The sequence below is a fragment of the Orycteropus afer genome, unplaced genomic scaffold (genome assembly GCF_000298275.1).
Source record: "Orycteropus afer afer isolate SDZICR_OR568_19922 unplaced genomic scaffold, OryAfe1.0 scaffold00085, whole genome shotgun sequence".
Taxonomy (NCBI): Eukaryota; Metazoa; Chordata; class Mammalia; order Tubulidentata; family Orycteropodidae; genus Orycteropus; species Orycteropus afer.
In genome coordinates this window covers 5,561,120-5,575,653 of record NW_006921672.1, presented here as the reverse complement: position 1 = coordinate 5,575,653, position 14,534 = coordinate 5,561,120, and the positions used below count along the sequence as shown (strand labels likewise).

Here is a 14,534-nt window from a genome sequence, read left to right as displayed (position 1 = left end):
ACATATAATTACTTCATTTTTTTTCACACAGTGTTAAATGAGTCAGCTATGTATCAGTTCATTTTAACTCTCTTTAAAATTCTCTTTTACCCTATTTTTAGTCCGCTTTAGTCACTAGGGAAATTCAAAACCACGGAAGTGCAACTAGAAAAACCTTCTCTAACAAGGGTGAGCACTGGAGAGCTTTTCCCAGACTCCAAGTTTTGTTTTGTTTTTTCCTTTCCCTCATCACTAACTGTCAAATATTTACTCTTGGTCTCTATGAACCAAAGATAATGCTCTAGCAAGGGGTGATCCAGTTCAGGCTCCTCCTGACCCCTTTGCTTACTTCCCCCACCTATCTGTTTCCTGCATTGCTCTTTTTCTCTGTAAACAGATTCAAGTTTGCAGGAAGGGACGGAGGAGCTGTTACATTTTAAAATAAATAAATAAAGTGCCCAAATCTTAAATATTCAGTTTAATTTTCTACATGTGTGTGCACCTGTATAACCACCATCTTGATCAAAACAAGGAAGATTTTAAGCACTCCAAGAAGCTTCTTTTCGTTTTCCCCCAATCACCACTATGAGGGAGGGGATGTTTTTAAATTTAAATATGTTGAAACATTCCATTCCAGGGCAATTTAACTGTCATCTCCCCCCAAAACTTATTCAGGAACATAACAATGTTGTCTTTCTCTCTTGTGAATTATCTTAAAGAGCAAACATTCAATAACTAGGGAAATGCTTTTCTAAATGATGGCATAGCTGGTAGTTTGGATTCTATGCAACCATCAAAATCATGCTTTTGAAGAATATTTAATGACACTGGGAAGTGTTCACAAGCTAATATTAAATAAAAAAGGAAGATACAAAATCTTCATACTGTATCCCCATTTTGAAGCTATGTGTGTACAGGGAAAAATAACAGAAAGGTTTTTATTTTCTTATAATTTAAAAAATATTTTTGTAATTGTTGGCAATGAGAATGTATCACTTTGCTAATCAGGAAATCTTTTTAAATGTGAGGACAGCCTGAACAACCAACGTTAGGAAAATGGCTATCTAAATTACGACAATTCATGTCGTGGAATATATGCAAGTTTACCATAACATTTAGAAGACTGCAATAACATGGCGGATTGCTTATGACATAGTAAAGATACACTGTATTTAAAGGCTAGGAGAGGATGCATAGAACAACTTTAAGGGGAAACACAAAAGTAGCAAATAACAGTTGTTGCAAATTGGACATTAAGAAAAGAATGGAAAAAAATAAAGTTAATTTTTTGAAAAAAAATGAAAAGTGTATGTGTAGCTAAGCCTCATATTCTACTTTCTGCAATTAGGTAGGTTTTTGGAACTTTGAGCTCTTTAAGGAGTAGGAACGTTGGGGGTAATTACTTCAATGTGTGTAGTCTGAAGCTTTGGGGGAGCGGTGTAGGGGCCTCTTTTGCCCTCAGGTTCCTCAGAAACGGTTGTACCGAGTAAATACTGTAAATCCTTAACTTTCATAAACCCTGGCAAAGAACTAACAAACAAGTACAGTACGCGAGCCCCAAAGATTTAAGAGAATTTAGGAAAAGCTCATTCCATGAGCCCTTCGCATTTAGTTTTCCAGATAAACAGTTTCGTTTGCGATGGAATTATTTCTCCTGTACAGTTAAAGGGGAGGGGGCAAGGATATGAATATAGAACAGACTAAAATCAAAAGGCCCTTCTCAAAACCTCTCTACCCCCACCCCCACCCCCACCCCAGTTTCCCAATTGCTTAGGACCCTGCTTGTCCGGATGAGACTGGGCAGCCCCGCTTGCCCTCTAAGATGTGGGCCAGGTCCGTGAACTTGACTCAGGTGCCCATGCCTCTCTTCCCCAAAGTCAGACAAAGGGAGAGGGTCGGCTGGGTTCTTTCCAGGGCCCCGAAGGCCTCGCGATCCAAGGCTGGGGAGAGGGGTAAGACAACAAATCCCTGCGGTCCAAGTCCTGTCCCTGGTAAAAGCCAGATTGGGGTAGAGGTAGGACAAGGAGAGGGTTAGCGGAACAGTTCCCCTGGGCTGCTTTCTCCGGTTGTCTGTGAGCATCTGGCTCCAGGCATTTTATCTGGCACCTAATAAGGGGGCCGGGGCTTTTCGAGTCTCTTCGCTGGGATTTGGTGCTTTTTAAATGCGTCGCTGAGCCTCCAGGAGCGCCTCGCGGGAAGAGAAAGCGCCGCGCGCGAAGCGGGCCGGGCCCGGGAGAGGGACCCACTGGGGCCCGGGCCCCGCCGCGCTGAGCAGCGTTCCTTAGGTTGCATTTTATTGAGCCAGGAAAAGACCCTGAGATCGAGTCTTTGATCCTCCCTGGCTCCGGGATCCTGGATTCTTTTAAAACAGCAATTAATACCACGTCCACAAGCCGCTGTCCGCAGCCTTCGGAAAGCCAGTTGCAGGAAGAGACGCGCCGGCGTTTCCAGGTTCCGGCGGCGTCCAGGCCAGTCCTTCCTGGGCCTCCGAGATGAGGACCCCATTTACGAAATGGAAACCATCACATCTTGTTAAGGAGGCCAGGGACCCGCAGGCCCGGGAGCTGGTCCCCTGAGGCCCGCGCGGCAGCCCGCCTACCTTACTCCGCTGAGGCAGGGGAGCTCTTAAAACACAAAATCAACGGCCTCGGGGTGACCTGCTGGAATGTCCTCTAATAATTAATCGGATTAGATATTATTCATTTGTGATTTGTGCATTTGTGTTTATCCTGGTCATTAAAAAAAAAAAAAAGTAAGGGATTTTATTGCCTAAAATACGATGAGACCATGACTTGCACACAAGTGAAAAGGAAAAGAGTGACATTATGTTGATTCTGATGAAAATGTTGTTCTGACTAGCCCACTGGCGTCAGTCATCGGGTTTTTAAATGCAGACCCGGCTGGTTTCCGCGGAAGGGAAGGAACAGACTCGCTCTGATAAAGGGGCGTGATGCCAGGGTGGGGGAGGCCGGGCCTGTCACGTTCTGGGTCCTTCCGACCCTCCTCCTTCGCCCCCATCCCCTCCACCCCTTCCACGTCCTCGTCCGGCTCCCCGAGGGGTGAAGGAATGTTTATGACCGGACTCAAGTTCAATGACAAAACTCTGCTTGGAGGGGGAGGGGCAACGGATTTCCACTATCAACCAGACAAAGGCGAGGCGCAAGTACGGGGTGGGTGAGGGCATCGGGCTGGGCCCACCTGGGGTTGGGAGCTGAGGGTCCACGGGAGGTGAGCGGACCCCGACCCCCAAGAACAGCCTTCCAGCTCTGGCGCTTGGGGCGGGCGGGGCGCGGCGGGGGGCGCGCGGCGGCGGCGAGCAGGCGTGGGTGGGGGTGGGGCAACCAGCCACTGAGTGGACAAGGGGTTCTGATCTGAGCCCAGGCTTCGTCCTGTATCCAGAGTCCGGCGAGAACACCCCTGCCTGCCTTCCCGCAGGCTCTCGTCCATCCTGAGCCCGGGTCCAGACCGTTCACCAACCAGGACCTGCGTTTTCCTGCCCTCCACCTGGAGTTTTTGCTCTCATCTTCCGTCCAGGTTGGGATATTCTGAGCATCTTTCAAGATGCTTCCTTAGCGCAGCCTCTCCAGATGCGGTGGGGAGGAGTGAATCATTTCCCTGTGTCCTTTTGTTATCACTTGCGAAGGTATCTCCCCACCTCCCAAGGCGAGAGATCAGGTCTCAGATGAGGAAACTGCAACCCAAGATCCGCCGGCCAGTGAAGGATAGGGCTTCGTGAGAAGGGACACTTTTCTTTGTCCTCCAGCCTCCCAACCACAACGGAAGGTTTTGCAAGGAATAGGGACTCGATAATTGAGTAGTTTAACTAAATTTTCACCTGCATTTACTATCCTGTGCATGAGCATATGCAAATTTGGCCAAATCAGGGGGGCTAGGGCGTTTGGGTGTACCTGTGTGGCCTCAGGGGGGTGGCTTCGACGATGTTGGCCAGTGTCTGGAGGGGCCTTTGTGGAGAGGCGTGCGCTGGGAGAGCAGAGGCTGGGTTTCCTATTCTTTTCCTTGAGTGGAGTGGAGGTAGCTTAGAGGTTAAGCATTCCTTTTTTGGGGCCCACAAAACCCTGTGCCCCAGCCCTGCCACTGCAGCAGGGAGTGATCTGGGTCAAATAACTTACTGTCTCTTAGCCTCAATGTCCCCATTTAATAAAGTGCTCATTCAATGGTGAGTCTTGTCAGTAGTGGAATATCAGCTCTAAGGGGGCTTGGGCAGGTGAAGAGCTGGCTTAAGGGAGATATTAGGCATTCCTGAATGTGTCTGCAGATTCCCTTGTCCCTCCCAAGAAGAATGAGAAGTGTCAGTAGCTGTGGCTATGGGCAATGCCGCAGTGTGTGTCTGTGCAGGGCTTTGAGCCCCTGGACACGGGCCTGGAGAAGAAGCAAGGGTGTGGAAAGGAAGGCAGGGACCTGGAGAATAAGATGTATTGACTTTTTTATTTTTTTTATTTTTTTTTTTTTAAGGGGAAGAGCCTCCCTCTTATGGGGTAGTTAGTAAGACAGCCTTACCATCACAGTTAATGTTGACCAAGCTTTCAAAGTAGGTGTTCTGGTGAAATATTATACTTTTAAACAAGAATAACAACAATAGCAATCACTAATTTTATCTGTGCTAGAACTCTACTCAGTTGGAGACAAACATAAGGGCCTCTGGGAGGGCCTTGTTGGGCGGGCGCTGGCTGCCCCCACCCTCAGCATCCCTGCCCGGAGGCCGCGCAGGTCCCGCCTGCTGCGAAGAGCTTTCTCTGTCCCTCCCTGCCCTGGCGGTGGCGGATTTCCCCTGGCACCAGCGAGGATGCGCCCTCGCCAGGTGGTCTCTGCGACAGGCTGCCACCTCGCCCTTCCCTGACCCGCCGAGACCTCAGAGCTCCCCAAAAGCCTTGGGGGAGTCTCCATCGGGAGTCCCGGAGGTGGGCCCAGGCCGTGAGAACGGTAACGCGGGTGGCCCGCGGATCAGCTGGTTTACCTTATGAGAAAGACACGCACTCTCGGAGGCAGTAAAAGGGGCCGGTGTCTCATTTGAGAAATGGAGCATAATACAGGCGTCTGGCGGTGGGCGCTCTTTCTTCCCGCCAAGTCGGGGACCCGGAGTCCAGCTCGCCTCCCGGCCCTGAGCCTCCGAGTGGGGCAGGCAGCTCTACCCGCGCAGCTTCGGTTGGGGGAGCAATGGCGGGGCCGCCGCACTGGGTGCCCCAGCCGGCAGACTCTGCGGCTGGGCTCAGCCCCTGGCTCCTACCTCGTGGCCGGGAGTCGGCCTAGGGCTGGACCTTCTTCTCCCCGGCGGAGTCCGAGGCCTTCTGGTCTTCCCGCCACCCTTGTTATCTCCCGTCCCCAGCCGCTAGGCCTCTTACCTTATGAGCAAGGCAAGAAAAATGCACCAGAGTCTAGGAGAGTGGGGGTGGGGTGCAGATACCACCAGCCTGGAATTTCAAGTTCAATGGCAAAGTCCCTGACCCTTCCCGCAGGCTGGGCGGCGACAGACTCTGCTTTTCCCGCCCCATCATTCTAGGGGCGAACGAGCGCTTACGCTCCCCCCTCCCATATTTGGGGCAATTTGGGGGAGGGGAGGGGGAGGGATGAAACTCCTTCTCTGTCTCCTCCGACTCCCCATCCCCCTATCTTTACACAGAACTAACTGGTAGCCGCCAGAGGAAGAAAGGCTGGCATCGGTTCCCCATTGGATGTTTTAAATCCCCTTCCAGGCCCAGGCCAGCTCCTGGGGGAGGGGTGGGTGTCCTCCTTGTGGGCGAGAGGCCGTGGGCCCTCCAATTCTTTCTCCCTCTCTCCTGGAAAGGGTCTGTTCTGTTCAGGTGGGTGAGAATACGATACATCTTTCTTTCAAAAACAACGAAAATGCCCATCGCCCCCTCCGCTCTGCGCCTTTTTGCGAGTTTACGGTAACGACTTCATTTCTTTAATTCCAGGTTGTAACTCTGGGGTTTCTATTAGACAATAAGGGGTTTGGATCATGGAAACTTTTCCCTGAAGGAAATCTAATTAAAGTACAGCATTTAGGACGTTGAATAAAAGTTTAATGAAGGGGGAGGAGGGGAGCTGGAGGCGGCCAAGGCCTTTTGCTCCGGGCTAGGGGAGAAGAGCCGGCGCCGATGGGACAACTGGGGGTGGGGGGGCTCGATCTGCAGCTTTTTCCGGCCGCAGAGGCAGCTTCCGGCCCTGGAATGACTCGGAGGATGGAAGGGAGGATGGATGGTGTGTGTGTGTGTGTGTGTGTGGTGTGTGTGTGTGCAGATTCTCAGTCGTCCGCGGCCTCGGGACTCCTCTGCTGCAGGAAGTGTGTGCCGGCGCGAGTAAAGGACTCTGGAGCTGGAGTTTGCTCTCCGCTGGGCCGCTGCGGGGATGTAGGTTCGGAAAGAGATTGTAGAGGTCCCATCTATGTACTTCGCCACCAAAAACCAAACCCAACCCACTGCCTTCGGGAGAATTCCAACTCTTACCAACCCTATAAGACACAGTAGAACTGCCTGCACAGAGTTTCCCAGGCTGTAAATCTATGAAAGCAGACTGCCGCATCGCTCTTCTGCGGAGCGGCTGGTGAGTTCGAACCGTCCACCTTTCGGTTAGCAGACGAGAGCTTAACCACCGCGCCACCAGTGCTTCTCCACCACCCCCTTAATTCGGCCCCTGGAGGCCTAATAAAGTCCACTGGGTTTGGAATTAGACAGGATTTCTTTTGGTCCTGCAACCAGCCGAGATGCAACTCTGGGCCCGTTTCGTTGTTTGTTTAGACTTCCGACCCTAGGAGGCGTTTGGTCGGAGGGAGGGGAGAGGCGTGGAGGGAAGCTAGGAGTAAAATTACTGTGTTGACAAGGACCCCAATGTGTTTTCTGGAGTATCTGTGTGTGCCTCTTCTGCGTTTATTTAATGTTCATTTACTGTCTGACTTCACCTATTCCTAAACATTGTATTCACATGATTCCGTTTGAATCATTAAATAGCCCTGTATAAAAACAAATCGCTGCAGGCAGCGAACGGAGATGTGCGGATTTTGCCATAATTTATACTAGTGAATTGAGAATGGTTAGCCTGGGGGGTGGTAGAATTCGTTTCGGAAGTAAAATTTATGTTTGGAAAGGAGTTCCATAAAAGGGTTTGCTACAAAACGAAATTAATTATTATTATTATTATTATTTTGCACAGGTTCTATATAAGTAAACCACTCAGAAAATAAAGAGGGGAGGAAGTTGTCTACTGGGAATTGTTACGGCGGCGAGCAAGGGGAACGTAACACGCCGACTGAACGCAGACGCGGGCCCAAGGCAGATGGCGCCGCAGCCTTGCTCCGGCTCTGTTCGTCCTCGATTCGGGATCGCTCGTGCTTGTCTTCCTCCTGGTCTCTCGGCGGCCGGACCGATACATCTGCTGACGCCCCGACTGAATTACGGGCGACTCCGGGTACTGGCGCTCTCCTACGTAGCCTGGAGCCCCCCAAGCCGGGAGGCCGCAGAACCCCAAGGCTCAGTGGGGATTAAAGCCGAGGTGGCCAGCGAGTTCCCTGAAGTGGAGAACCTCTACCGGAAGGGGGCGCCCTTGTCTTTTTAATAGTCCAAACCCACAGTCGTAGTGAAATAAATCCCTGCGACCCGCAATCTTTTGTTTTTAAATTATTACGAGCGAAACATAAAGGGTCCCCAAAACTTGATAGGGAGCTGGAGGAGCCAGAGCCCCGGGATTGCAGCGTCTCGAGGCTCCTGACTTCCTCAGGCTCAAGCAGAGCCATCGCGGTTAACCAAGGTGACAGCTCCCTTTGTGGCCTTCCTCCTTCATATGAGGTCCCACCATAACGCATCCCTCATTAGTCTGGTGCCCTCCCCACATGCCCATCTGCGCTGAAGTCTCGCCATTTCTGAAGTCCGGTTATCACGCTTTATCCTTAGTCGGGTTCGAGTTTATGGGAGCAAAGGAGTAAGACCTTATGACATTAAAAGCTGCCCGCATGAGACTTCGTTTGAAGGAGACCGTGGAAGGCGGAAAGTGGCCTATTCTGAGCTGGGCGCTTTCCGGAGTAGCGTAAACTGGACGGCAGGGCTTGGAAGGAATCTTTAAACTAGAAATCAATAGATTCCCCAACCCACACACACGCACTTCAAGGAGATTCAGGGAGGAAGGGCGACAACTCGCCTTGGGCCTTTTTTTCCTCAGTCCTGGGCTCCTCTTTGGTTTAAAAAAAATTTTTTTTTTTTTTTTTTAAGAGTCTGAGCCTCTTGCCAGCTCTTTTTTCCGAGAGAGAAACCACCGCTCGGATCCCTCCCGACTGCGAGCCCTAGGAACACCCAAATCCCTGGGCTGCGGCGGCCGCGCTAGGTTTCCTGGAGAACTTTGAGCGCGCTCCCCGGAGGAAGAAGCCCGGACGGTCGCCGCGCGGCCCACTGGCTCTCCAGCCCTCCCGCTGCTCCGTGGCCGCTCGGAACTTGAGTCCGCGGGGTCCTCCCATCTCCCGAGGCTGTGCGCCCAATAGCAGGGAGCGCGGCTGGGGATCCCCCAGCCCAGGCTGCAGAAGGCCCAGCGCAAACCTGTGGCTTTGCTGTGCGCCCAGGCGACGAGGACCACTCCTAGCCACCCGACAGGACGGAAGGAGCCGCCACAGAGCCAGACTCCGTGTCCCTCTCACGCTCCCGGCTCTGCCAACAGCAGGTCTGCCCCAGAATTCCGGAATTTTGCGCTGCGGGTCTCTGTCTACACGGGTCAGGAAAGCAGAACACGTGCCATGCCGCCCTCCACCCACACGGGGATTCAGTGGGTGGATTGAATCAGCGGCACGGGAAAAGGAAGTGAAGCCTGCAGCCAACGTCTCCTCCGCAGCCTGAGGTTTCTTTGGGTTCGTGGCCCGCGCTTCTTTCACCTGCAGAAGGGTCTGGGACACCTCCCTGGCCTGAGGCCCACAACTGCTCCTGTGAGCGTCACGGGAAGGTGAGCAGCGTAGGGATGGTTGGTGAAAGGGCCGGTTTCCAGTTTCTTCTCCCGCCAGGTTGGGATGCTGCCTGCGGGCAGGGTTGGGTACTACTCCCAACTCTGTCACCACTGTTAGTGCCTGAGAGGGGCCACATCCACAAGGCTACAAGTATCTGTTTCAAGCAGCTCCCAAATGCCCAACGGACCATGGAACCACACACCTGCTTCAGTCAGAACCACAGCAACATTATGGGAAGACGGAGATCTTTTTAGTTCCTCCCTTCCCCGCATTGGTGAACTGTCCAGACACTTTCTCAAACTTCACTAATCTAGAAGGGTGGACGGCAGATCAGCTAGCCCCATTCTTCCTTCTCACACAACTGGAACTCTAAGAATTGGGGTGGGGGCTTCCGAGACCAGTGTGTACAACCTGGGAGGTGGACAGGGAAGAAGAGGGACCTTCTTGCAGTGCTGTCCTGGTAGCTGTCATCTTAGAAAAAAGCTAAACAGCAATGCAGTTAGAGTTGAACCTGCCTCTCCTCTCCCAGAACCCCTCCTGCTGGCACCGCCAGGGCTTTGTGAATGGGAAGGGGATCTGAGAGGACGCTGCCTCTGCCACAGGTCTCCTTCCAAGTTTATTCCTGATCAGCTCAATCCATGAAAACGGTTTTGAAAGTGCTCTACAGAGCTCTAGATAGAAAATATGAGGCTAACTATCATGGCCACTGGATCTGGTTATGGTGATTATCGCCAATGTGAGGATGAAGGATTATGACTGAGATAGGTCCTTTGAGTGGTGTAGCCCTGGAGGAATGGGCCTAACTCTGGCCTAACTTGCTCTCTGCAGCAGATGGGGGTATCCAGCTTGCCTCTGAGGAACAGCCCAGGGAGCCAGCCATGGCCTGGGAAGGGTGTTCTCTCTGGGGGGCCACCTCAGCAGAGTCCTGGGGCCCAGCCTGGCCCTGGCAGAGTCCTGGTCTCCCCAGGGACTTCTCCTTCTGTTCCCCCCACCCAGCCAAGGAGCTCCCTCACTGGGTAGCACTTGTCTTGACCTTGGCGAGGACCTTCTTCTCCTTGACCCGGCGGTTCTGAAACCAGATGGTGATCTGGCGCTCAGAGAGGCTGGTGGCCGCCGAGATCTTGCGCCTCTTGTCCTTGGTGATAAACTTGTTAGCCGCGTACTCGCGCTCCAGCTCGCGCAGCTGCCCCTTGCTGTAGGGAATGCGTTTCTTGCGGCCTCGGCGGAAGGCGCAGCCGTCGGGAGGGTGCTGTGCGTTCGAGTCTGCGCAGCCGGAAGGGGAGAGAAAGACGTGCTCAGACCCCCATGCGGCGCGAGGGACCCAGATCCCACAAATCCCAAAGCAAAATCACCCTGCAGGCGCACCCAGGGGCGCTCCGGCTCCCCAAAAAGAGACCAGGACCTCAGCCACCTCCTGCACTCTGATCACCGCCCCGCTTCGGAAACACAAGGCTCCTGAAGGCCACCCTCACCCATCGCACCCTCACACTCGCAAGTCTACAAACACACCCACCACACAGCCAGGCTTTTGCCTGTGGTCAGACTCTTGGCCACTCATACAGAGTTTACAGGAGGGATCGCGTTCTTTCCTCCACACACGACACACACACACAGACACACACTCATATACACCAATGAACAACATGCTTGCAGGAATCCTAAATTTTTCTTCAAAAATTCATCTACGGGAAAATGAAGGGTAGTATTCGCGACCCTACAGAACGTCCAATATCTGCCTTCCTGTCCTTCCACTCCTCACACACATTCACACTCACTGAATTGAGAGATATTTAGCCTTTGTGCAGAATCAGACTGTGACTGTGCTTGGTAGGGATGTCCCCTCGACAGCAAAGAGAACTAAACCTTCCCACATATTGAAAGGCTGGTCCCAGGGTCTTCTGGGGGAAGCGAGAAGGCCTACTGGCCTGCAGGCTTTAGATAGCACCCAGCTCAGGCCCCTCACACTGACCCTCTCGGGCCTCCATCCTGGCCCTCCAGCTCTCTGGACCCTCCTTCAGACTCCTCATAGCTAAACGGAGGAGAAGCCATCTGTCTCCTCCCCATCAGTCCCAAATTTCCCTTGTCTTCCTCTCAAACTAGTGCCAAAGGAGCCCACAATCCTAAACTGAGCACCAGGAGGCCCAGGGCAGTTGGGCATGGTTACCTGCAAATGCCGCCTTCCAGAAGGGACCCGGTTGGTTCTGTTCTCCCTGGCAACACATCTGGCTGTTCCAGCTGCCAGCGAGAGCCCAGGGCTGGTAACTGTCCACTGGCAGCAGAGAGTCGTGACGGGGCTCCCCAGGGGCGCCCAGGGTCTGTACCACAGACACATCCAGGTAACTGGCCATAGGCTGGTAGGGTCCTGGGTACCCTGGATAAAAGGCAAACTCGGTGGGGCGGCTGGGGTACTCCTCCCCGGCCGCAGGAGTTTCTGCAGGGTAGGCAGCCAGGGTGGCTGCCTGGGCACAGGGTTTCAGCGAGCTCCGGGACACTCGGCAAGAGTAGTACCCGCCTCCAAAGTAGCCGTAAGGCACTGGAGCTGGGGATGCCCCCTGAGGCACCCCAGGGCATGGGTGGCACTGCTTCGGCTGCTCCGCAGAGCCTGGCAGATCCAGGGGGGCATAGTTGGCAGCGGGCATCAGCGTAGGCGCCGCTGGGTGGCTGGTCAATGGGGAGTGGGCGACTAGATGCCGACTCCCTCCGGTTGCCAGCAAGCCTTCGATATCCTTGGCCACGTCCAAGGTGGCATAATTGCCAGGATCCATGGGGCCGAGGGTCGGCTCATGAGGTGCTGAAAGTAGAGGAGACAGGAGGCACCCAGCTCGCTCTCCCCACCCAGGCCCAGGGAATCCAAAGCGTTTTAAATCTCTCCCAGCTCGCTCGGCGCCTGCATTGGGTCGGCTCGGCCGCCTTTACGCAGGAGACGCAGGGGCCTGGGCACGCGCGCTGATTGGCTGCGGCCTGGGGGAGAGAAGCTAATAAAATCCTCATGGCAGAAATTGCGAAAATACTTCCCCCCTTCCCTTCTCTCTCTCTCAATTTATTGCATTTAAAAAAACACGAGAGAAACGGGAGGCGGTGTCCAGTTTGGAGAGACCCAGCTCCAGGGAGGGGGGAGGGGGGAGGCACAGGGAGAGGAACACGGAGCTGGGCCCCACCTCCGTCGCGTCCTCTCCCGGGCTCTCTGTCTCCGGCTCTTTGGCAGGTTTAACGAGAGAATAAAAAGCTTTCTCTATAAAGCGTCCATCTCAGGGGGGAAGGGGAGTCGGGGGTGGGGCAGGGAGGCCGTTCTGGGATTGAAAAAGGAACCCGGGGAAATGCGCTTGAATTGGGGGAGGCTGGGGAATGGGGGTTAAAGGGTATTCCTGGAAGCCCCTTGCTTTGAGTCCCAGGTACTAGCACCCCAATTCACTCCAGGTGCCCCTCCCCCCTGGGTGTGCTGTAATGAGCTGCCCCGGGCCCCAGGGACGTGCCCTGGAAGTCCCTTCCCCGGAGACCGCAGCTACTGCCCAGAAGACAGTCCCGATTCCGGGGTGGAGCGGAGGGAGGGGCGGGGGACACGGGCTCTGACGACGAAAACGTGAGAGCTAGAGCCCTAGACGCGCAACGTCCGGATCTGAAGGGGAAATGGAACCTCTCTAGACGTGGCCTGTGAAAGGGTCTGGATTTCCGTTTACGGGTGGGGAAGGAGAGAGGACGAGCCAGCCATGTAGATGCAGAGAGAGAGAGAGAGAGAGAGAGAGAGAGAGAGAGGGAGAGAGAGAGAGAGAAACTCTGGGACTGCAGCTCTAAGAGAGAAGCTGAAGGAGGGAATGAGAAAGGGTCTTATAAACTGAAGTCCTTGTCCTAAAAGAGAAAACCTTTTCTCTTTTTTCTGTGGTCCAGACCCCAAGAATGGGGGAGAAAGAACAGAGATGTCCAGCTGCTCTGCCCTGTGGTTCGCTCCCTACGGTGCAGAAGACCTAGGAAATGCTTTCTGGCACTGGCACACTGCCACCCAAGCTGAGTGCCCAGAGAGACCCTTTTCTGCCTCTTCCAGGAATTAAATGCCCTTGAAAGGAAAAGGGGGTGGGAGGGGCAGCCCCAATCCCTGCCGGAGGAATCGCTTGAGGCCCCCGTGTTGGGGTCTATTGTGCAGTGCGATTCGGAAGACTCAGATGGCTTGTCTCACAAATCTGTCTTTAGGTTTTATTTTATTCTGCCCCCTGTTTCTGTCACTGTCCCTCCCACATAAAATCCCCATCAGCGTTTTCTAGAACATTTTTCTGGAGAGCGCAAGGACCTTTCCATTCCACACCAGGGTCATGGCAATTATATGGGACAGGCCTGAGCTCTGGGGTGGGCTCATCCATGCCCTCCCATCAACCTAAACTTGAACTTGAGCCACTTTGTGGGAAGCCACAGTTGAAGAGGTTACTCTGATTTGTAGACCTAAAGTGGACAGTGTGGATCACCCTCAATGAACATTGCTGATAATTGAAGACACCAAGCACAGACTCCTTGCTGGATTTCACTGCAATTGAAAACAGCATGAGATAAAAGGGAGGTGTCTCTTTGCTGCCTTCTACATTCTCATCATAGCTCTTTGCTTGTCTAATTCTAAAAGGCAGAGAGACCAGAATTGTTACTTAAAGATTAAGAAGATTAAGAAACTTTCACTGGTTTTTTATTTTATAGATGATGGATACGTAGAGCACTTCCACAGTTCAAACATTTATATCATGTATGTGTTTATTTTTGTGGGAAGAATGTACACACACAGTATGGGCACAAATAGATGTCTAAATTAAAATTTCTACATTAAAAATTTCTAAAACTAAAAGCAATAATCATAGCTGTACCTTATTACCCAGCAATTCCACTCCTGGCTATATTGTTGCTGTTGTTAGGTGCTGTGGAGTCCATTCTGACTCATAGAAACCCTCTTTACAACAGAACAAACCACTTCCTGGTCCTATGCCAGCCTCATAATTGTTGCCATGTTTGAGACCATTTTTTTGCAGCCACTGTGTCAATCCAGCCCATTGAGGTTCTTCTAAGCATCATATCCTTCTCTGGGGACTGGTCCTTCCTGACGTATCCAAAGTAAGTGGGACAAAGTCTCACCATGCTCACTTTGAAGGAGCGTTCCAGCTCTGCTTCTTCACGACACATTTGTTCATTTCTCTGTCTGTCTGTGGTATATTGAATGTTCTTTACCAACACCATAATTCAAAGGTATCAATTCCTGGATATATAACCCACAGGAATTAGTGCTTTCTTCATTAAAAAAAAAAAAAGTACTAGAATCTCCATAGCAGCTTTATTCATAATAACTCAAAATTAGAAACAACCCAAATATCCATGAATAGGAGAATGGACCAACCAATGATGTTAAAGTTAAACAGCAATAATAAAAGAAAAAGGAACAAAGGACTACCACATATAACCTAGGTGAGTCATACAGATACATGAATGAAATAAATTAGACACAAAATAGTAACTTTTGTAATTGCATTTCCACAAAGTTTAAGAACAGGCAAAATTGACCCAGGGTGAGAGGTCTGAAGAGAGATCATTCTGGGGAGGGGAGATCAGAAAGCCTTCTGGGGTGCTAGAAATATTATCTTTTTCTGGG

The 14,534-nt window shown here is 52.2% G+C and overlaps 1 protein-coding gene across 1 annotated transcript; it reads right to left on the bottom strand.

Annotated features, from left to right (window-relative positions):
• Window positions 1-8,269: 8,269 nt before the first annotated feature.
• On the bottom strand, window positions 8,270-11,682 carry HOXB13 (homeobox B13). Its single transcript, XM_007941957.2, has 3 exons — window positions 11,082-11,682; window positions 9,931-10,180; window positions 8,270-8,897 (listed from the first exon to the last, which is right to left on the bottom strand). The coding sequence occupies exons 1-3, from the start codon at window positions 11,680-11,682 to the stop codon at window positions 8,270-8,272; spliced, it is 1,479 nt and encodes a 492-aa protein (XP_007940148.2).
• Window positions 11,683-14,534: the final 2,852 nt, after the last annotated feature.

Bases quoted from the DNA above. Each gene is read 5' to 3' on its own strand.
- HOXB13 (XM_007941957.2), bottom strand. From the start codon at position 11,682: ATGGATCCTGGCAATTATGCCACCTTGGACGTGGCCAAGGATATCGAA. The intron at 10,181-11,081 runs GTAACCATGCCC...CCGGCTGCGCAG, and splicing joins CTGGAAGGCGGCATTTGCAG to ACTCGAACGCACAGCACCCT. The intron at 8,898-9,930 runs GTGAGGGAGCTC...TGACGCTCACAG, and splicing joins GTCAAGACAAGTGCTACCCA to GAGCAGTTGTGGGCCTCAGG.